This window comes from Lepus europaeus, chromosome 18 (genome assembly GCF_033115175.1).
Source record: "Lepus europaeus isolate LE1 chromosome 18, mLepTim1.pri, whole genome shotgun sequence".
Taxonomy (NCBI): Eukaryota; Metazoa; Chordata; class Mammalia; order Lagomorpha; family Leporidae; genus Lepus; species Lepus europaeus.
Window position 1 is genome coordinate 46,864,996 of NC_084844.1, and position 23,427 is coordinate 46,888,422.

General features: G+C 47.1%; 2 protein-coding genes across 7 annotated transcripts in view; one reads left to right on the top strand and one right to left on the bottom strand.

The window, feature by feature from the left end:
- The window catches only part of SMYD4 (SET and MYND domain containing 4), a 62,607-nt gene extending 49,114 nt beyond the window's left edge, over positions 1 to 13,493 (bottom strand). For 2 of the 6 annotated variants that reach the window (XM_062175403.1, XM_062175400.1), the window contains exons 1-2: positions 13,314 to 13,493; positions 12,356 to 12,545 (exon numbers count right to left, since the gene is read on the bottom strand). In XM_062175403.1, the coding sequence (XP_062031387.1) occupies positions 12,356 to 12,489 (134 nt within the window). In that variant the 5' untranslated portion in view covers positions 12,490 to 12,545; positions 13,314 to 13,493. Of the gene's footprint in view, positions 1 to 12,355 lie in introns of all 6 variants that reach the window. The other 4 variants (XM_062175402.1, XM_062175401.1, XM_062175404.1 and 1 more) reach the window with 4 other exon arrangements.
- Positions 13,494 to 13,703: 210 nt separating this feature from the next.
- Positions 13,704 to 23,427, top strand: part of RPA1 (replication protein A1) — a 59,970-nt gene continuing 50,246 nt past the window's right edge. Inside the window, exon 1 of the mRNA XM_062175558.1 lies at positions 13,704 to 13,817. Within this exon, the coding sequence (XP_062031542.1) occupies positions 13,785 to 13,817 (33 nt within the window). The 5' untranslated portion in view covers positions 13,704 to 13,784. The remainder of the gene's footprint in view (positions 13,818 to 23,427) is intronic.

A 23,427-nucleotide genomic window follows, 5' to 3' on the forward strand; every position in this document is an offset into this window, starting at 1 on the left:
ACTTGAAAGGTATGTTTTTGTGGACCTGCATATATATGAGATTCTCATTTACATGTGTATGCCATTCTGAGCATTGAAACGTGTCAGTTATTAAACTAAGAATTTCAGTTACATTACCAAGCTGTCATTCAATGAATATTTACTGAGAATTTTTTTTGACACTACACTGTTCTTGTCTATAGAAAGACAAATATAGACACAGGGACATGAGGTCTCTGTACTCATGAAGTTTAAAATTTAGTGGTGAACACATACATTAATTAAATAACCACACAAATAAGTAAAGGAAAAGCACACAGTATGGTAAACATATAAACAGTAAAGATGATCCCACTGAGGCTCGCAGAAGGTTTGCCTGGGGGCCGGCGCTGTGGCGTAGCAGGTACAGCCGCCACCTGCAGTACCAGCATCCCATATGGGTGCTGGTTCAAGTCCTGGCTGCTCCACCTCTGATCCAGCTCTCTGCTATGGCCTGGGAAAGCAGTGGAAGATGGCCCAAGTCCTTGGGCCCCTGCACCCACGTGGGAGACCCAGAAGAAGCTCCCAGCTCCTGGTTTTGGATTGGCACAGCTCTGGCTGTTGCAGCCAATTGGGGAGTGAACTAGTGGATGGAGGACCTCTCTCTTTTTCTCTCTCTCTCTGCCTCTCCTTCTCTCTCTGTGTAACTCTGACTTTCAAATAAATAAATCTTTAAAAAAAAAAAAAAAAAAAAAAAGGTTTGTCTTATCCCAAAGGATAAGCAGAAACCAATCAGGCTCAGGGCTGGCATTGTGGCATAGCAGGTGAAGCTGCTGGCATCCCATAGGGGTGCCAGTTTGAGTCTCGGCTGTTCCATTTCCTATCCACCTCCCTGTTAATGTGCCTGGGAAAGCATCGGAGGATAGCCCAAGTGCTTGGGCCCCTGCCACCGACATGGGAGACCCAGAAGAAGCTCCTGGCTCCCGGCTTCAGTCTGGCCAAGCTCCGGCAATTGTGGTCATTTGTGGAGTGACCCAGCAGATGGAAGATTTCTATCTCTCCTTCTTTCTCTGTAACTCTGTCTTTCAAAAAATAATGTCTTAAAAAAAAAAGATAAATAAAACTTACAAACCTTTAAGAAAAGAAATTAATGAGGCTCATGAAGCTGGGCTGCAGGGGAGTTAGGAGGAGCATTTCAAGCAGAAGATATATCCTAAGTAAAGGTCACATGGCAAGAAGCATAGTGCACACCAAGAACTGAAAGGGCGCAGGGTCACTGTCAGATGCCTACAACAGCCAGGCTGGTGCCCATAAGGGATGCTGGCATTGCAGGCAGCAGCTTTACCTGCTATGCCAAAGCGCAGGCCCCAGCTGTTTTTGTTTTGAAATGGAGAGAAAGATAAAGAGAGACAGAGACAGAGACAGAGACAGAGAGAGGTCTTCCATCCATTGGTTTACTCCCCAAATGACTACAATAGCTGGGGCTATCCTAGGCTGAAGCCAGGAGCCTGGAACTGCATCCACGTCTCCCATGTGGGTGGCAGGGGCTCAAGCACATGGACCATCTTCCACTGCTTTCCCAGGCACATTAGCAGGGAGCTGGATCAGAAGCAGAGAAGGTGCTAGTGTTGTAGTGCAGAGGATTAAGCTGTACCCTGCAATGGTGGCATCCCAAATGGGCACCAGTGGGAGTCCTGGCTGCTCCAGTTCCAATCCAACCTCCTGCTAACGTTCTTGGGAAAGCAGTGGAAGACGGCCCAAATCCTTGGGCCCCTGCACTATTGTGGGAAAACCAGATAAAGCTCTTGGCTCCTGGTTTTGGCCTGGCTCAGCTCTGGCCATTGTGGCCATTTGGGGGTGGGGATGAACCAGTGGATGGAAGATCTATTTTTCCCTCTCTAATTCTGCTTTTCAAATAAATAAATTAATTAAAAAAAAAAAAAAAAAGAAGAAGTGGAACAGCTGAGATTCGAACCAGTACCCATATGGGATGCCAGCATCACAGGCAGCAGATTAGCCTGCTATGCCACAACGCTGCCCCTGAGGTATGATTTTATTTTCATACACTGCTCAGGATATGTGGAGCTTCTGCAATTGGTAAGTTGATGTCTTTTGTCAGTTTCAGAAAAAATCTGTGTCCCTGTTTCTGGAATATTGATTCTGTACCACTCTATTTTCTCCTGGGACTCCAATTACAAGTATATTAGAGTATTTGATCATGTCTCACAAGTCTCTCATATGCTGTGACATTTTTCTCAAAACCATTTGTCTTCTAGTGCTTAATTTTATTTTATCAACCTATAAACCGATTTACTGATCTTATTTTACATCATTCAATTTGTTGTCAAGTTTAGGTATTGAGTTTATAATTTAGTTATGAATTTTCAGTTCTAGAAAGTATATTTGAGGTGACGCTGTGGTGTAGCAGGTAAAGCCATTACCTATAGTGCCGGCATCTCATATGGAAGCTGTTCAAGTCCCAGCTGCTCCACTTCTGATCCAGCTCTCTGCTATGGCCTGGGAAAGCAGTAAAAGATGGCCCAAGTCCTTGGGCCCCAGCACTCACATGAGAGATGAGAGAGCTGGAGGAAGCTCCTGGCTTTGGATAGCGCAGTTCTGGCCATTGCAGCCATTTGGGGAGTGAACCAGCAAATGGAAGATTGACCTCTCCCTTTGCCTCTCTGTAATTCTGCCTTTAAAAATAAATAAATAAATAATTTTTAAAAAGTATATTTGATTCTTTTTATAGATTCCAATTCAATGTTGAAATCTATTTTTTCTTCTACTTCGTCCATGTCCGCCCCCATCCCCCCCCTTTTTTTTTTAAAGTTTTTTTTATTACTTGAGAGGCAGAGTTACAGAGAGAGATCTTCCACCCACTGGTTCATTCCCTGGATGGCCACAGTGGCCAGAGCTGAGCCTATCAGAAGCCAGGAGCCAGGAGCTTCTTCCTGGTCTACCATGTGGGTAGAGGGGCCCAAAGCACTTGGACCATTCTACACTGTTTTCCCAGCAACATTAGCAGGGAGCTGGATTGGAAATGGAGCAGCCAGGACTTGAACTGGTGTCCATAAGGGATGCTGGTGAAACAAGCAGATGCTTAATCTACTATGCTACAGCACTGGCCCCTCCTCTACTTTTCTTAAGGTCTATTTCTTATCATGTAGTTGAAAGGGACAGCGATAGGAACATATTTATTTATGTGTATGTATGTATATATGTAGATAGATAGATAGATAGACAGACAGACAGATAGATAGATGCAGAGAGAGAAAGAGAGAAATCCACCACTGGTTTACTCCTTAAATACCTGCCACAGCCAGAGCTGGGCCAGGTTGAAGCCAGGAGCTAGAAACTCTATAAGGCAAGCACTTAGGCCCTTGTTTTCTACCTCCTGGGATGTAGGTTTGGAAATGGAGGTGCCAGGACTCCAACTGGCACTCTGAAAGGAGATAGGAGTGACACAGTGGTAGGTTGTCTCACTATGCCACAATACCCATCCCTTCTTTATTTTCTTAAACATGCTAATGAGTTATTTTATTTATTTTTAAAGATGTATTTATTTGTTTGAAAAAGCAGAGTTACAGAGAGAGAGAGGGAGAGACACAGAGAAATCTTCCATCAGCTGGTTCACCCTCTAAATGGCTGCAAAGGCCAAGGCTAGGCCATGCCAAAGCCCAGAGCCAGGAGCTTCTTCCACTTTTCCCACATGGGTGCAAGGGTCCAAGCATTTTCCCAGGCCATTAGCAGGGAGCTGGATTGGAAATGGAGCAGCCAGAACTCAAACCTGTGCCCATTTGGAATGACAACATCGCAGGTAGCAGCTTAACCTATTATGCTAATGCAGGCCCCAGTCAGAGTTACTTTATCATCCATGTCTACTAACTCCTATACATGGATAAACGACTAAAGCTAAATGACATCCTCCCCCACAAAAGTGCCCTCTTCCCCATTTTAGGCAAATAGAACGAGGGCTTGGCCCATGTCTACCCAATCAAGAATTAAATTGGAGGCAGGCACTTGGCACAGTAGTTACATTGCTGCTTGGGATGCCCATATCCCCTACTGGAGTGCCTGGCTTGAGTTTCAGCTCCTCTCTTTCCAATTCCTTCCTGCTAATGCATCCCGTGAGGCATCAAGTGCTTGGGCTCTTGTGTCCATGTGGGAGACCTGGATGGAGTTCTAGGATCCTGGCTTCAGCTTGGCTGAGTCCTAACTGCTGTGGACATTTGGGTAGTGAACCAGCAGATGGAAGATATCTCTCTCTTTCTGTCTTTCATGGAAAATGAATGCATTCATTTTAAAATAAATTTAAAAAATTTTAAAAGGAAAATTTAAAACATGGAATGGAGGGGCTGATGTTGTGAAACAGTGAGTTAAGCCTCCATTTACAATGCTGGCATCCCACATCAGAGTGCCTCTTTGAGTCCCTGCTGCTCCATTTCTTTCTTTCTTTTTTTGTTTTAATTTATTTACTTGAAAGGCAGAGTTGCAGAGGCAGAGAGAGAGATCTTCCACCCACTGGGTCACTCCCCAAATCGTCTCAACAGCTGGAGCTTGGCTGATCTGAAGCCAGGAGCTTCTTCTGGGTATCCCATGTGGGTGCAGGGATCTGTATGGGATGCTTGCACTGCAGGCAGTGGCTTTACCCACTTACACCACAGGGCTGGCCCCTGCAGCTCAATTTCTGATCCAGCTCCTGTTAATGTGCCTGGGAAAGCAGTGGAGGATGGCCCAAGTACTTGGGCCTCTCCCCCTCCCACCCATGGAGGAGTCCTAGTGGTTGTGACCGTTTGAAGAGTAAACCAGCAGATGAAGATCTCTCTCCATCATTCCCCCTCTCTCCGTTGCTCTGCCTTCAAACAATAAATAAATAACTGGACTACATTTTTATTAGAATTCTGGTTTTTCCCTGTGCCTTGGATGTGGCCTCCCAGTCTTCTGGTCCAGAGCCTGGGAAGTCTCACTGTTCTCGGGCTGGAAAGCTTTAGCCTTGCGAGTTCAGAGCATCGTGCTACAGAAGCTCAAAATCAGGCAAATGTAGCGACAGAGAGACCGCCTGTGTTTGATGCAGGTCCCTCTCCTCCGTGGGGTCTCATTTCCCAGCACTGTAGGACTGCAGGCTTCACTCTGCCTTTTTTGTTGGCATTCTGTTCCTCCTGAGGCGTCAGTAGAGGGCTCGTGAGGAAAACTGTTTGCTTTTGGGTCTTCTCCAGCTTCCAGCCCATCACATCAGCCCCACGGCGACCAAGAGATCTCCCAGCTTGTTTCTACCAGGACTTTTCCTCCGTGAGGTTCTAGCCTGATCCTTGGCCTGCAAGTACTCCCAGGAAAGGAAATGGCTGGTGACAACCCAGGAAGCAATCTTCCTTCTCTGGAATATGTATTTACTTATTTGAAAGGCAGAGTCACAAACAGACAGAGCTCTCTCTGATTCACTTTCCAAATGGCCTCAACAGCCAGGCAAGAGCCAGGCCAAAGCCAAGAGCCAGGAACTCCACCCTTGCCCCCTACATGGGTAGCAGGGACCCAAGCACCTGGGCCATTTTCTGCTGCTTTCCTGGCACTTCAGCAGGAAGTTGGATCAGAAGCAGAGTAGCCGGGACTCAAATCAGCACTCTAATATTGGATGTCAATGTTGCAGGCAGTGCCAGCTTAACTCACTGTGCCATAACCCCAGCTCCCTTCTCTGGAATTCTAGTCCATCTAACCCTGTTGTTATCTGATGTCTTTAAAAATATTATTACAGCATTAATTAAAAAAAATTAGTTATTTATTTGAAAGGCACAGTTAGAGAGAGAGAAGGGGAGGCACAGAGAAAGAGATCTTCCACCCATTAGTTCACTCCCCAAATAGCCGCAATAGCCATGGCTGTGTCAGGCCAAAGCCAGGAGCCAGGAGCTTTCTCCAGGTCTTTCACATGGGTGCAGGGGACCAGGGACTTGGACCATCTTCTGCTGCTTTCCCAGGCACATTAGTAGGGAGCTGGATTGGAAGTGGAGCAGCCAGGACTCAAACTGACACCCACATGTGATGCCAGCACTGAAAGACATGGCTTAACTTGCTGCTCCACAGCGCTGGCTCCTATAGCATTAACTTTTTAAATTGCAGTAGGAGTACTGTCCATTGTAATCTGTCATATGCTACCCAGAAGCCGAAGGCCTAGTGCCAAATCTGAGAACCCCAGCATCTGCAGTATTATAACAGACAGGCTGTGAGAATAGATTTTATATGGGCATTAGGGAGAAGGAAAACAGCACAACTGGTAGGTTTCTGGGTAGCAACTCGACACAGGGATGGCACTAAGGAGTTACAGAAAATAATCGGACACAGGCTGCGGAAAGATCACGAGTGGAGATTTCAACACAGGATGGCTCTTAGGTGTCTGGGTTTAGGAACTGAACGTAAAACAATGAGATAGTAACACTGCAAGGGAACCTTGTTTTGAGGACAAGACTGTGAGTTTGGTTTTGATATGTCGAATTTTAAGCATCTTTGAGACTTTCAAGTAGTCAGCTGGGTTTAGAGATGTGACTCTCAGAAGAGATATATAATTTTAAGGATACCCAGCATATAGGAGACAATTGATGTGTGAACCGCGCTGTCTCAGCAGAGGATACAGAGTGAACAGGAGAAAGAGTGCAGGCTGGAGCCTGGAGGAGCTCCAATACTAAACAACCAGGCAAATCCTTTCCTTTTGTTTATATTCTCTCAGTATACCAAACATCAAATGATTCTTGTTGCTTAAACTCTATCAGTTGATCTTGAGAAAACTCTATTACCCAAAGTTCTCATCAGTAGGTCCTCATCAGTTTTGGAAATTCTGTGAAGGTAATCACCAGACCCCGTAGAGCTTCAGGCATTATTTTTCAAATTCCAGGTCATGACTCAACGAGTCATGAAATTAATTTAGTGGGTTCTGATCAGCATTTTTAAAATGAGATAAGTAGAAGGGGAAATTTCAAAGTGCATCACACACAGAAGGCATCTACACTCTTGTGCTTGATGAGCTTATCCAGGTTTAGTGGCTCCAAATGCAAAGCATGAGGGTACTTCAAGAAGTTTGTGGGGGCCACCGCTGTGGCGCAGTAGATTAATCCTCTGCCTGCGGCCCCTGCGGTTCTAGTCCTGGTTTCTCTTCTTCCAATCTAGCTCTCTGCTATGGCCTTGGAAAGTGGTAGATGATGACCCAGAAAGCAGTAGATGATGGCCCAGATGGCTCTCTCAAATAAATAAATAAAATCTTAAAAAAAAAAAAAAGAAGAAGCTTGTAGAAAAACAGAATTAAAAGATGTTAATTTTGGTGCAAAAAATTGGAAATTCATGAATAGTTTTCAGTTTTTTTAAAGATGTACCCATTTATTTGAGAGGCAGATAGAGAGAGACAGGTCTTCCATCTGCTGGCTCATTCCCTAAATGGCAGCAATGGCTGGAGCTGAGTGAGCCCTTCTAAAGCCAGCAGCCAGGAGCTTCTTCTGGGTCTCCCGTGTGGGTACAGGGGCCCAAGCACTTGAGCCATCTTCCACTGCTTTCCCAGGCCATATCAGAGAGTTGGACAGAAGAGTAGCAGCTGGGACCCAAACTAATGCCCATATGGGATGCTGGCACCACAGGTGGAGGCTTAACCTACTACACCACAGCACTGGGCCCCCATGCGTAGTTTTTTCATTATATGCATTTTCTATCACCTTTTATTAATTTTTAAAAATATGTATTTATTCATTAGAAGGGCAGAGTTAGAGACGCACACACACACACAGACACACACAGATAGAGTGAGATCTTATATCTACTGGATCACTTCCCAAGTGGCCACGATGGCCTGGGCTGGGCTGATCTGAAGCCAGAAAACAAGAGCTTCTTCCAGGTCTCCCATGTCGGTGCAAGGGCCCAAGCACTGGGGCCATCCTCTGCTGCTTTCCCAGGCCATCAGCAAGGAGCTAAATCAGAAGAACAGCAGCTGGGACTCGAACCAGCGCCCATATGGGATGCTAGCACCACAGGCAGGGGCTTTATCTGCTGTGCCATGGCACTGGCCCCTGACTAATTTTTTTTTAAAGATTTACTTTTTTATCTGAAAGGCACAGTTACAGACAAAGGGAGAGACAGAGAATGACCTTCCTTTAGCTGGTTTCCTCCCCAAATGGCTGCAACAGCCTGGGCTGGGCCAGGCTGAAGCCAGGAAGCAAGAACTCCATCCTGGGGGGTGGCGCTGTGGTATAGCAGGTAAAGCCTCCGACTGCAGTGCCGGCATCCCATATGGATGCCAGTTCGAGTCCCGGCTGCTCCACTTCTAATCCAGCTCGCTGCTGTGGCCTGAGAAGGCAGTGGAAGATAACCCAAATCTTTGGGTCCCTGAACCCGCATGGGAGACCCAGAAGAAGCTTCTGGCTCCTGGCTTTGGATCGGCACAGCTCTGGCTGTTGAGGCCAACTGAGGAGTGAACCAGCGGATGGAAGACTGCTCTCTCTCTCTGCCTCTCCTTCTCTCTGAGTAACTCTGAATTTCCTGGTTTCACATGGATGGCAGGGGCCCAAGTACTTGGGTCATCTTCTACTGCTTTCCCAGGCCATAGCAGAGAGCTGGATTGGAAGAGGAACAGCCAGGACTCACACCAGCACTCTGATATGGGATGGTGGCATTGTAAGCAGCAGCTCAACGCAGTGCCACAATGCTAGGGTCCCCCAACCCTGCCCCATTTCCTTTTCAAAGACCCCCCTCATAAGCATGGATTTCAAAAAACTGTTTGCAACAGAATAAACTTAGATTTTAATTCCATTTTCCATGATCCTTTTGAAGGATCCTGGTAGAACTGCCAAGTCTGTATCTCAATTCCAGGCCTCTCTTCTACAGTCTGAGAGTCAGATGTGAACCTGTGCTCTTCCCGAGACAGTGCCATCTGCAGTCTCCAGGTGACGGCAATTTTGTCCTTCTTCCTGGGGCCTGTGAGACTTAAATCCCTACAGCCATTTTTTTACTTCTCACGTTCTCTAACACACTGGACCCCATCTCTCAGGAAATGCTGTTGAAACTGCCCCAGAATCCAACCCCTTCTCACTATTCCCACTACTCCCACTGTGGTCCACATTATCACCGTCTTACCTCCCACCGCATTCACACACCAGCCTCCCAACCTCCCATGGTCTGTCCTCCATGCCACAGCCACAACAGTGCTTTGCAGAAGGGGTCAGGGAACTTCCCTCTGCAAGCCAGAGTAAACATTTAGGCTTTGCAAGCCAAGAGGCAAACTGAAAGCTATTACACAGATCTTTAAGTAACAAAACCCAAACTTCTCAACATTTTCTATCCACAAAATTAAAAATGTAATACAGTATAATTTTTGTAATAAAGGTCTATTAATGAGAAAACTAGAATTTTCACAAAAATGAATACCATTTTGCTTAAAAATCAGGGTTCAAAGCCAGTATTCCCTATTGTCAAATCACCTGCAAATGCTTTATCTGTAAAAACCATTTTTAGAGGCCAGTGTTGTGGTATAAAAGGTCAAGCCGCTGACTGTAACACCAGCATCCCATATGGGTGCCTGTTCAAATCTCAGCTGTTCCACTTTTTTTTTTTTTTTTTAAGATTTATTTTATTTATTTGAAAGACAGAGTTATAGAGAGATGTAGAGACAGAGAGAGAGGTCTTCCATCCCCAATTGGTTCACTCCTCAATTGGCCACAACGGCTGGAGCTGTGCCAATCTGAAGCCAGGAGCTTCTTCCGGGTCTCACACATAGGTACAGGGGTCCAAGGACTTGGGCCATCTTCTACTGCTTTCCCAGGCCATAGCAGAGAGCTGGATCAAAAAAGGAACAGCTGGGACTAGAACCAGAGCCCATATGGAATGCCGGTGCTTCAGGCCAGGGCTTTAACCCGCTGCACCACAGTGCCGGCCCCTCCACTTTTTTTTTTTTTTTTTTTTTGACAGGCAGAGTGGACAGTGAGAGAGAGACAGAGAGAAAGGTCTTCCTTTGCCGTTGGTTCACCCTCCAATGGCCGCCGCGGTTGGCACGCTGCGGCCGGCGCACCGCACTGATCCGATGGCAGGAGCCAGGGGCTTCTCCTGGTCTCCCATGGGGTGCAGGGCCCAAGCACTTGGGCCATCCTCCACTGCACTCCCTGGCCACAGCAGAGAGCTGGCCTGGAAGAGGGGCAACCGGGACAGAATCCGGTGCCCCGACCGGTACTAGAACCTGGTGTGACGGCGCCGCAAGGCGGAGGATTAGCCTAGTGAGCCGCGGCGCTGGCTTTTTTTTTTTTTTTAAAGATTTATTTATTTATTTGAAAGGCAGAGTTTAGAGAGAGAGGGCAGGAGAGACAGAAAGATCCCACATCTGCTGGCTCACTCCCCAATGGCCGCAGCTGGGCCAGGCCCAAGGTAGGAGCCAGGAGCTTCTTCTGGGTCTCCCACGTGGGAGAAGGGTCCCTAAAGACTTGGGCCATGCTCCACTGCTTTCCTAGGCACAGTAGCAGGGAGCTTGATCAGAAGTGCAGCAGCCGAGACATGAACCGGCACATATATAGGATGCTGGCATCACAGACAGCGGCCTTATCCGCTATGCCACAACACTGGGCCTGCTGCTCTACTTTTGATCCAGCTCACCGCTAAGTGCCTGGGAAAGCAACAGCAGATGGCCCAAGCCCTTGGGCTCCCGTATCCAATACGTGGGAAACCTGGAAGAAGCTCCTGGCTCCTGGCTTCAGTCTGGCCCAGCCCTGGTCATTACAGACATTTGGGGAAAATTACTGGAAGGATGGGGCTGGCGTTGTGGTGTAGAGGGTAAAACCCCTGCCTGCAGTGTCAGCATCCCACATGGGTGCTGGATTGTGTCCCAGCTGCTCTACTTCCGATCTAGCTCTCTGCTATGGCCTGGCAAAGCAGAAGATGGCCTAAGTCCTTGGGCCTCTGCACCCATGTGGGAGACCAGGAAGAAGCTCTTGGCTTCTGGTTTCAGATCTGTGCAGCTCCAGCCATTGTGGCCAACTGGAGAGTGAACCAGCAGATGAAAAGACCTCTCTCTCTCTCTCTCTTTGTAACTCTCACTTTCAAATAAATAAATAAATCTTTTTTTTTTTTTAATTTTTATTTTTCACAGGCAGAGTGGACAGTGAGAGAGAGAGAGACAGAGAGAAAGGTCTTCCTTTGCCATTGGTTCACCCTCCAAAGGCCGCTGCGGCCGGCGCACCGCGCTGATCCGAAGGCAGGAGCCAGGTGCTTCCTCCTGCACTCCCATGGGGTGCAGGGCCCAAGCACTTGGGCCATCCTCCACTGCCTTCTCGGGCCATAGCAGAGAGCTGGCCTGGAAGAGGGGCAACTGGGACAGAATCCAGTGCCCCAACCGGGACTAGAACCCGGTGTGCCAGCGCCGCAAGGCGGAGGATTAGCCTGTTAAGCCACGGTGCCGGCCCCAAATAAATAAATCTTTAAAAAAAAATTACTGGAGGGACCAGACTTGTAGCACAGCCAGTTAAATATGTTCGCATATTGGCTGTTCTGCTTCTGATCCAGTTCCCTGCTAATGCACCTGGGAAGGCAGCAGAAAATGGCCCAAGTACCTGCGCCCCTGACACCCACGTGAGAGATAAGGATGGAGTTCCTGGCTCCTGGCTTCAGCCAGGCCCAACTGTGACTGTTGTAGCCATTTGGGGAGTGAACCAGTGGATGGAAGATTACTCTGTCTCTCCCTCTCTGTCACTCTGCCTTTCAAATCAATAAAATAAATCTTTTTAAAAAATAAAATTACTGGAGTTAAGACTACATGACCTGTAAGATGCTTCCAAGTTTGAGCACTTGGTAACATTAACACTGAAAAAAGCAAAGCAGTCATTCCTACTTGCTCTGTAATTGTAGATTAAGAAAAAAAAAAAAAAAAAAAAAACCACGGGGCCAGCGCTGTTGCTCAGTGGGTTAAAGTCTGGCCTGAAGCACCGGCATCCCATATGGGCGCCAGTTCGAGACTTGGCTGCTCCTCTTCTGATCCAGCTCTCTGCTATGGCCTAGAAAAGCAGTAGAAGATGGCCCAAGTTCTTGGGCCTCTGTACCTGTGTGGAAGACCCAGAAGAAGCTCCTGGCTTCAGATCTGCACAGCTCCAGCCATTGCAGCCAATTGGGGAGTGAACCATCGGATGGAAGGCCTCTCTCACTCTGTCTCTCCTCTCTCTGCCTCTCCCCTCTCTGTGTAACTCTTTCAAATAAATAAATAAATCTTAAAAAAAAAACACACACAAAAAAACCTAAAACCTATGGAAATAGCAAGAATCTTGAATGCCTTGAAATACAAAAACCCTGAAATTAACCTTCCCATCAGACAGAGATATTCCTTCAGAGCAAATGACCAAAGAGAACATTTTCCAGCTCAGAATTTCTCTGGCTGTAGCTTCCATTCACTTACTGAAGGAGCGAGGAGGAGAGCAGAAAGACATCACTCAACGTCTCTGCTGTGGCGATTGTCAGCTGGACGGCCGTGGGGAGCAGAGACCACTTCTGGAGGATGTACGACTTCCACTCGTCCACGGGCAGGTCCATTCTGCTTCAGATCTGTGAAATGCGGAACTCACAGAAGCTCAGATCTGCACACAACGCTGGAAAATCACGGAGCCATCCACATGAGCGCAAAGCAACAAGGTCCCTGCCTGTGGTCTCTTTCTACCGTTCCAAGCTGGGGAAGGACCTGTATTCTCTCACTCCAATTCACTCAGCATCCTGTCGCTGAGAAACGCTTGTGGGAAGCTGGCTTTGTCCCAGGCACCGTGCCAGCCCACGGTGCTATGAAAACGAGTCTGATGACTGCAGAGAGCTGCCCTCCGGCCCTTCTGAGACCTTCGCCGTCCAGGTGGGACCCCATCTCACTGACCCCTGCGATTACAACCATCTCTCTCCCGGTCCAGTTTTCTGTTTCAGTCCGCAGCTCCCTGCAGTCCAAGCCCTCACCAACCCTTGCGTGGCACTCTTTCCAGAGCGTCAGAGTGGCTCCACGCCCTCAGTCCATCCTGCACCGGGACAGGTGGCAGTTCTCTGCCTTGAATTCACGAATGCTCCTGAATGCTAGCACACAGGGAAGAGCAGCACAAACCCGCCATGATCTGGTCCACGGCTTTCGAACTCTCAAACCCCACTTCTTCCTCTGTATCTACTCTGCTATCCCAGCGTGCCAGGCGATTCCACCCTTATCTGGAGTCCACCTAGCAACTTCCTACACAACCTTCTCCTCGATTCAAACGGCACCTTCTCTGGGACGCCTCCCCTGATCTCCTACCTCTGGGAGGGCCGTACCACATCTACCCTGAGCTGGGCAACTCCCTGGACACACGGTGCTCTCCTGTGACTTGCGGGAACTGAATCTTATTTACCTTCAGAGGACCCCTGGATGCCACGGTTCAGGGCTTAAGGAATCCAGTCGCTGCCTTGAGCCTATTTAGCCGCAATTATGGGGGGGGAGGGAGCTCTGGTTCGGCTCTGGCTTGCCAGGCTGACCGCGCGCCGAACTCCTGGCCGGGCGTTCTCGCAGGTGCCCAGGCCGAGCTCCGGTAGCTGGGTCGCCGGCGCGCGACACCCGGCGCGCCCCACGTCGCGGCGCTCCGCCCCGGGGCCCCGCCAGCCCGCCACTAGGCCTCGAGCCCGGCCTCCGGCAGGTCACGTGCGCCGTCTCGGCCAATGCGTCGTCTGCTCGGGCCCTAAGCCCGCCCCTAGGCCGCGCGCACGTCGTGGGCGGGAGTGGCGCGCGCAATTCCTCTGGCCAATTGCCGTGCAGCCCGCGGGACCCCGGTAGTGAAGGCCGGGCTGCTGCGAACCCCGAGCGCGGCAGTTGGCGCGGCGGAGCCATGGTCGGCCACCTGAGTGAGGGGGCCATTGCGGTGAGGAGAGGCTGGGAGCGGTCGTGGGCGCGGAGCCGCGCGGAGCGGGGACGGAGGAGGGGAGCCAGGGCGGCGGGCGGGACCACGCAGATGGCGGGGGAGCCGCCGGGGTTTCCCCCGCGCTGATCGGCGCCCTCTTGTCGCGGGAGCCTTCCAGTGTCCGTTACGCACGCTCAACGTTTTTCTGCCGAGAAAACAGACGTACTTTGTTCGCATCTCCCTCGCCGGCCGCCCTCCCCCCATCCCCCCAAACTTCTCGGGAGTCATCTGTTTCCAGTTACTCTGTGCCCTCGCCTCGCGGCACCTGCCGTCGGTCAGCCTGGCCCCCGCGGCGCTGGGGCCTGTTGATCACCTCTGCCTTTGGCCTCTGTGGCTCAGCTTGCCTAGTCTTGTTTTTGATCCCCTGGCTCCTCCCCCTCCACTCCTGGCAACTTCATTACCATCCAGAAGTCAGTTACAGGTTTCTCTGTGCCAAGCCCCGAAAAGACGTCTGTACTCATCCGTCTACCTAGTGTATCAGAGGCATCTTAAATGCCATCTGCCCGGAGCAGATCCTTTATCTTCCCAAGTCTGGGTCTCCTGATGTTACCCAGCCGGAAACTGAGTTCACCATCACTCACACGTCCAGTCCAGCACCAAGTGTAGCATATTTTACCTTAGCATAGGTCCTTTATTTATTTTTGGTTAAGATTTATCAATTTATTTGTAAGGCAGAGTTACAGAGAGACAGAGGCAAAGAGAGAGATCCTGCATCCTCTTGTTCACTCCCCAAGTGGCCGCCGTGGCTGGAACTGGGCCGATCCGAAGCCAGGAGCCAGGAGCTTCTTCCAGGTCTCCCACGTGGGTGCAGGGGCCCAAGCACTTTGGCCACTTTCTATGATTTCCCAGGCCATAACAGAGCTGGATCGGAAGTGGAGCAGCTGAGATTCGAACCTCCACCCCTATGGGATGCTGGCACTGCAGGCAGAGGCTTAGCCCACTGTGCTGCAGCACCAGCCCTGTTTGTTTCTTTTTAAAAATGTCTTGTATTTGAAAGGCAGAGTTGGAGAAGGAAAAGGAGAGAGAGCTCTTCCATCTGCTCCTTCACTTCCCAACATCCTGGAGCCAGGAGCCTGGAACTCTATGCAGATTTCCCATGTGGGTGGCCGGGGCCCCAGCACCTGGGCCATCTGTTGCTGCTTTCTCAAGCGCATTAGCAGGGAGCTGGATTAGAAGAACAGCCAAGGCTTGAATCAGTGCTCATCTGATGTCAGCCAGAGGCTTAACCCCGCTGTACCACAACCCGGGCTCCCCGAGTAGATCTTTTAAATCCATCCACTTCTTTCCACCTATACTGGCGCCTTCATTTCTTGGCTTGACTACCCTCTTCCCACTATTCTTTTCACTCTCTTCTGTAGCCTTTAAGGAAAAAAAAAAAAAAAAAAACCTTTAAATTCCTGATACATTGCATACTCTTGCCTTCCGTGGGGCTTTTGAACATTCTTTTCCTTCTGCCTGGGTTCTTCACTCCTCCCTCATTGGCTAACATAATTTTCAAATCTTAAGCTCAGTAGTTACTTTTGGGGGAAGTCTTCTTCGACTTCACTTACTAGGCAAAATTCTTTTATTTTGAGACTGTAATTCCTGTCCCCTTGTTAGATCTGTGACTCTGGGTAGAACACTGGACCGTTTTCCTTCTGTAATATCAGGGTGATGATGCCTAGTACCTTTTGCATAAAGTATGAAAGCTTAAGTGTGTTAATACATTTAAGTGTTTAGCTCATTGCCTGTTACATAGTAAATGCTCAGCATATGCTACCTGGAATTAATAGTCACACGTGTAGTTTTACATTGATTGGTTGTTTATTTGATTAATGTCAGTTACGGTCTGTCTCCTCCAGTAGGTTGTAAATTCCATGGGGCCTGCAGTCATGCTGGGTTTTTTTGCTCCCCACAGTGTCCCCGGTACCTGGAGCAGAGCCGACGAGTTGTAGGTGCCTGGCAGATGTTTGCTAGCTGCGTGAATGATTAAGACAGTGGAAAGAAGGACAGAGCTGGATGGGGAAGAAAGGCAGGAAGGGGCAGACAGTTGTCAGAGTTGAGTGAGATTTTTAGTAAGTTAGGGATGGATGCTGAAGCCTGGGACTTGTTGCAGCTTGTAGCCCTCGTTTACTTTATAGCTGCTGCCTTGCACCTTTGGGAGAAATAAGGGTATCTTCACTTTAAATGGAATGTTTGTGTTTATAGGTTCATTTAAACAGTTTGGTAAGTTAGTTTTCCTTATACTCAATTTTTTTTTTAAAGATTTATTTATTTGAAGGCAGGGTTACAGAGAGAGGAGTAGGTAGAGAAAGATCTTCCACCTGCTAGTTCACTCCCCTCATAGCAACAACAGTCAAGGCTGGGTCAGGCCAAAGCCAGGAGCTTGGCACTCCATCTCCATCTCCCACATGGGTGGCAGGGACCCAAGTGCTTGGGCCTTCCATTATCCACTGCTTTCCCAGGCACACTAGCAGGGCTGTGAATCCAAAGTGGAACAGCTGGGGCTAGAACCGATGCTCATAAGGGTTGCTGATGTTCCTGGTGGCAGCTTAACTCACTGCGCCACAATGCTGGCCTCTATTCTCAAATACTGCTTGGATTTTGTTTGTTTATTATTTTCTTAGTAAATGAGAGGAAGTTTTTGCATGTGTGTGTGTGTGGTGATGGAGTGAGGGTGAGGAATCTCTGGGCTGTGACCATCACCTAAAGCAAGTATCATTTTTGTTACAAAGACAGCCCCAGAGAGTAAGCTAGTGAAACACAAAGGGTGGAGGCATGCTGGACAAGAGCTTACACAGGGAGCTACTGTGGGAAATAGAATAGACAGCATTTGTATATTAAGTCATTGGGTTGTAGAAAGAAGGGGGAATAGAAGGGCTGTTTTTGACCATTTTCAATATGACGTACTTTATGATAGTACTTAAGTACCCCTGATAGGTACTTTTTTTTTTTATCATTACCCCGTTTTACAAGTGAAGAAATTAAAGTGCAGAGGAGTTAACTTGCCTCTCAGGGAGGAGGGAGGGTTGTGAGGATTTGAATGTATGTGCTCTTGATTAGGCCTAGTATTTTTAGTAGCAATGTTAATTTGGAAAATTTAAGACTTTTTATCTTAAGTATGTACGTAATGCTTTATGCTTTAGAAAAAAGTAGTGTTACAACCAGTATTTATGATGACAAATTTTAAATGAAGAAAGAATAGTAAAGCGATACATGCATGTGGTTTTATTTTGGTAGTGTGGGTGCCCCCAGGCTAGGCCTAACTGCCCCAGGCACATCCTCACTTCTGCTGTCACGCCTCAAACTCGGGAATAGACCTGGGTTTTGGTCCCTGTCCCTGCATCATTGGCGCTGATATGGAAGTGCTTAGGGGGCAGGGCAGGCATGTGGTTTTATTTTTAAGTTATTTTTTAATTTACTAGGCAGGAATTTGGGGGTGTCTCCATCGCTGGTTCACTCCCCAACTATTTGCATCATTCAGGACTGGGTCAGTCCAAAGCCAGGAGCCTGGAACTCAGTCCAGGTCTTTCATGTGGTTGGCAGGAACCCAAGCACTTAAGCCATCACTGCTGTCTCCCACAGTCAGCACTAGCAGGGAACGTGCCTCAGTAGCCTGAGGCATGCATGAAACCCAGGAGCTTTGATTTGGGACACAAGTATCTTAATTGCTAGGCCAAATGTTGGCTCCATGTGTGATTTTATTTATTTAGGATTTATTTTACAGGCAGAGTGGCAGAGAAGGGTAGGAAGACAGAGAAAGAGCTTTGATTTCCTGGTTCACTCACCAAATGGCTGCAGTGGGCAGGGCTGGTCTAGGCTGATGCCAGGAATGCCATCTGGATCTCCCATGTGGGTGGCAGGGGCCCAGCTATTTGGGCCATACTTCCGGGAAGCGTTAACAGAGAGCTGGATGGGGGAATTGGAGCGACCAGGACTCTAATTGGCATCTGATACGGGTTGCCTGTGTGGCAAGCAGCGGCTTAACCCTAGTGGTTTCTTTTTAAAGATTATTTATTTATTTATTTGAAAAGTAGAGTTACAGAGAGACAGAGACAGAAACAGAAAGGTCTTCTATCTGCTGGCTCATTCCCCAAGTGTTCGAAACAGACGGAGTGGGCCGATCTGAAGCAGGGGCTTTTTCTAGGTCTCCCATGCGGGTGCACAGGCCCAAGCACTTGGGCCATCTTCCTCTGCTTTCCCAGGCCATCAGCAGAGAGCTGGATTGGAAGAGGAACAGCTGGAACATGAACCCATTCCTATATGGGATACTGGTGCTGCAGGCAGAGGCTTAACCTACTACACTACAATGCTGGCCCCAACCCTTGTGGTTTTTAAATTAAGTAGAGTAGAAAGATTGTTTAATGAAATTATTGACCTTCTGCTCTACCTTGCTCAGTTCTATTCCCTAGAAGTAGTTACTTTTTAAAAAACATCTTTACATAGAAATAGATATTTTAAGTATATAGTTTGACAAATTTCTCTTTTTCTTTTTTTAAAGATTATATATATATGTATATATTTCTTTTTTTTATTTGAAAGGCAGAGTTACAGAGAGGCAGAGAGAGGTGAGGCGGTCTTCCATCCGCTGTTTCACTCCCAACCAGCCAACATGGCCCAAGCTATGCTGATCTGAAGCCAGGAGCCAGGAGCTTCTTCCAGGTCTCCCATACAGGTGCAGGGGCCCAAGGACTTGGGCCATTTTCTACCATTTTCCCAGGCCGTAGCAGAGAGCTGGATGGGAAGTGGAGCAACCAGGACTCAACCGACACCCATATGGTAGCAGCCTTACCTGCTATGCCACAGCGGCCGCCCCCTTATTTACTTACTTGAAAGAGTTACAGATAGAGAGATCTTAAATCTGTGGGTTCACTCCCCAGATAGCCGCAATGGCTGGGGCTGGGCCAGGCTGAAGCCAGGAGTCAGGAGTTCATCCGGGTCTCCCACATGGGTGGCAGGACCCCAAGCCTGCTTCAGTTGCTTTTCCCAGGAAGTGGAGCAGGCAGGTCATGAACTAGCACCCATATGGAATGCTGGTGTGACAGGTGGCAGCTTTACTGCTATGCCACAGCGCCGGCCCTATAGTTGGCAAGTTTCGTACCCCTGTAACCAACCACCTTAACCCAAATATAGAACATTGAGACTTATTCCTGTTGTTCCAGTAGTTTCTATTTTGTTAAATAGTAGTCTGTTGTATGCCTGTAACACAGTTTGTTTGTTTACTTCTTGTTGGGCATTTGGGTTTCATCTCTTTGGCTATTATGAATAGTGACACTCCTAACATTTATATATGGATCTTTTTGTGGAAATTTTCATTCCTGTGGGATAAATATCTAGAAGTACAATTGCTGAGTCATATGGTAACTGATTAACTTCATAAGAAATCACCAAGCTGTCTTCCAAAATGGTCATGACAATTTTAGTTGATCCATATCCTTGCCAGTGTGAAATATCAAACTTTTTGATTCTAACTATTGCAGTGAATGTGTAATGTCTTCTTACTGTGGTTTAAGTTTGTTCTAACCCTAGTGACTACTGATGCTGGGGATCTTTTCATGTGCTTACTGGCCATTTGTATGTGTTCTCTTTTGTAAGGTGTCCATATCCTTTGACCATCCAAAAAATTGATTTGTAAGAATTCTTTATTCTGGATATGTCATTTGCTACCTATAAGTATTACATATATTTTCTCTCTATCTGCAGCTCTCCTTTTCATGCTTTTAATGGTGTGTGTGTGTGTGTGTGTGTGTGAACACCCACGTATATATATTTTTTTGAGACCATTTTTAAATTTTGATGAAATTCATTTTATCAGCATTTTTTTCTTTTCTGAATTGTATTTTTGTGTCCAAAGAAATCTTTGCCTATTCCAAGGTCATAAATCTTTTGTTCTATGTTTTCTAGAAATTTTGGTCTTGCTTGCACATCATTTCAAGTTTACTTTTTTTTTTTTTAAACAAAAGAGAACTGGCCTCTTTTTATAAAGTATGTATTTGAGTGGCAGAGAAAAAAAAAAAGGAAGGAAAAAGAGGGAACTCCATCCTGTGGTTCACTCCGTAGCCGCCCACAACAGCTAGGACTGGTCTCTGCTGAAGCTGGAAGCCAGGAATTCAGCCCAGGTCCTCTGCATGGATAGCAGGACCCCGTTACAACGCCATCGCCATCAGTGCTGCTACCCGGAGTCTGCATCAGCAGGAAGCCAGTCAGGAGCGGGAGGCAGGTCTCGGAGCCAGGCAGGTGTCCTGACCACTAGGTTGAATGCTCTCCTTTAAGTTCACCTTTTTTGTATGATATTTGGTCATTTCTTCCCATTTAGATATTCAGTTGTCGCAGCGGTATTTGTTGAAAAGACCATTGAGTTACTTTGTCACTTAGTGTGGCCTGTTTCTGGGATGTCTGTTTTGCCATGTATGTTGATGGTTACGCCAGTACCACATTGCCTTTAAAACTGTAGTTGGATGATAGGTCTTGAAATCTGGCAATGTAGAGGCAGGCGTTTGGTGCAGTGATTAAGACCCTGCTTTTGGAGCCTGCTGGCCATATCAGAGTGCCTGGTTCCATCTGACCTCCCGCTGATGCAGAGTCCGGGAGGCAACAAGTACTTGAATCCCTGCCACTTACATGAGAGACTTGGATTGAGTTCTAGACCCCTGGCTTCAGTCTGGCCAGGCCTGGCTGTTGTGGATGTTTTGGGGGTGAACCAGTCGATTGAAGGTCTCCATTTGTGGGCCATCATTGTGGCACAGCAGGGTAAAAGCCACTGCCTGCTGTGCTGGCTTTCATATGAGTACCCGTTCAACAGCACATTCTGGCTGCCCCACTTCTGATCCAGCTGCCTGCTAAGGTGCCTGGGAAAGCAGTGGAAGATGGCCCAGGTACTTAGGCTCCTGCCATCCATGTGGGAGACCAGAATGGAGTTCTAGGCTCCTGACTCAGCCCCAGCTGTTGTGGTTATTTGGGGAGTAGACTGATGGATGGAAGATCTCTGTCTGCCTTGCCCTGTCTCTGTAACTCTGCCTTTCAAATAAATAAATAATCTCTTTCTGTCTCTGTACCTTTCAAATAAAATGAAAATAAGTAAAAAGGAAATTTGGCAGCATAAAGTCCACAAATTCATGTCTTTTAAAAAAAATTTTTTTAAGATTTATTTATTTGAAAGGCAGAATTAGAGAGAAAAGGGGGAGAAACAGAGAGCAATGTCTTCCATCTGCTAGCCCAAAGCCAGGAGCCTCTTCAGGTCTCCCACGTGGGTGCAGGGCCCAAGCACTTGAACCATCCTTCGCTGCTTTCTCAGGCTCATCAGCAGGGAGCTGGATCAGAAGTGGAGCAGTGAAACTCCAACTTATGCCCATATGGAATGCTGGTGTTGCAGGCGGCAGCTTTGCCTGCTACACCACAATGCTAGCCTGTCAAATTGTTTGACCAGTTTTAGGTTCTGCATCTTCATACACATTTTAGAATTCAGTCTATTTCTAATAAAGAAAGCTTGATGAGATTTCAGTTGGGATTACATTGAAGGTATAGGTTGGGGTCAGTTAACATCTTAAAAATAATTGAGTCTTTCAGAAGATGAACATGGTGTTCATTCATTAGTTTTTCTTTAATATCTCAGAAGTGTTTTGTAGCTTTCAATATGTAAATCTTGCCTATATATTGTTAGATTTATTCCTAGGTATTTTACTTTTGATGGTACTTAAATGACAGTTTGAAAAATTGCATTTTCTAGTTATTTCTACTCCATAGAAATACAAATGGGGACAGGTGTTTGGCTCAGCAGTTAACACCCACATCACATTTCGGGTTGCCTGAGTTTGGGTTCTGACTTGTGTTCCTGATTCCAGCTTCCTGCTGGGATACAGCAGGTGATGGATCAAGCAGTTGAGCCCTTGCCATCCACATGGGAGACCCAGATTGAGTTTCTGGCTCCTGGCTTTGGCTTGGCCCAACCCCCGATGTTGCAGGCATTTGGGGAGTGAACCAACCAGTGAATGAGGTCTCTTTTTGTCAGTGTCTCTCTGCCTTTCAGATAATTAAAATCAACAATAATGAAATGATTTTCGTATGTCAGCCTTGTATCCTGCCAACTTTGCTAAGATGATTCACTTGTTTTTGCAGATTCCTCAGAATTTTCTGTGTGCACGATAGTATCTGGAAGTAAAGGAGTCTGTTTCTTCCTTTCCAGTCTTTATGCCTTTTATTTATTTCTTTTGCCTTACTGAATTAGGACCTCTACTACCAATTGAATAAAAGTGAGAGTTATATCCTTGTATTTTTCCTGATCTTAGGAAGATATCATTCACAGTAGATTGCTTTGTAAATGCTGGTTGTCAATTTAAGCCTTTCTTCTATGCCTACTTTGCCGAGACTTTTTATGATGAATGAGACTTTCAAATTTTATCAGGTGCTTTTTCTCTATCATGGTGATCATGGTTTTTCTTCTTTATGCTGTTATTGTGACAAATTATGTTGATTTTCAGATGTTGAGTGACCCTTGCCTTCCTGGGATAAATCCCACCTGGTCATGATATATTCATTTTAGATAGTGCTTTTTTTTTTTTTTTTTTTTTTTTTTTTTTTAGATTTTATTTCTTTATTTGAGAGGTACAGTTACAGGCAGTGAGAGGGAGAGACAGAGAGAAAGGTCTTTTTCTTCTGCTGGTTCACTCCCCAAATGGCCGTAGCAGCCAGAGTTGGGCCCATCCGAAGCCAGGAGCTTCTTCCTGGTCTCCCACAATGGTACAGGAATCTAAGGACCTGGGCCATCTTCTACTGCTTTCCCAGGCCATAACAGAGAGCTGGATCAGAACAGGAGCAGCCAGGACTCGAGCCAGCATCCATATGGGATGCCAGCACCACTGGTGGAGGATTAACCTACTGCATCACAACGCCGGCCCCTAGTGCCAGGTTTGATTTGCTATTTGTTGAGGAAATTCTGCATTAGATTCATGAGTGATCCAAACCTTTAAGTTTTGGTTCTTAGAATGTCATTGTTTTGGGGCTGACGCTTTGGCGCAGTAGGTTAACACCCTGTCCTGAAGCGCTGGCATCCCATATGGGCACCGGTTCGAGACCCGGCTGCTCCACTTCCAATCCAGCTCTCTGCTATGGCTTGGGAAAGTAGAAGATGGCCCATGTCCTTGGGCCCTTGTACCCACGTGGGAAACCCAGAAGAAGCTTCTGGCTCCTGGCTTCGGATCAGCGCAGCTCTGGCCATTGCGGCCAATTGGGGAGTGAACCATCGGATGGAAGACCTCTCTCTCTGCCTCTCCTCTCTCTGTGTAACTCTGACTTTCAAATAAATAAATAAATCTTTTTTTAAAAAAAAGACAGGCTGCAAAAAAAAAAAAGTCATTGTTTCATCAAAGTATAAGGAAGACTACTATTTATTTAAATAATTTATACAAAGTTTGTATTTCTTGGTCCTTTAAATGTTAGATATTCACCCATGAAGCCATCAGGACCTGGAGTTTTTGCTCTTAGGATATTTTATTTTATTTTTTATTTTTATTTTTTATTTATTTTTAAAATTTTTGACAGGCAGAGTGGACAGAGAGAGAGAGAGAGGTGAGCTGTTGGTTCACCCTCCAATGGC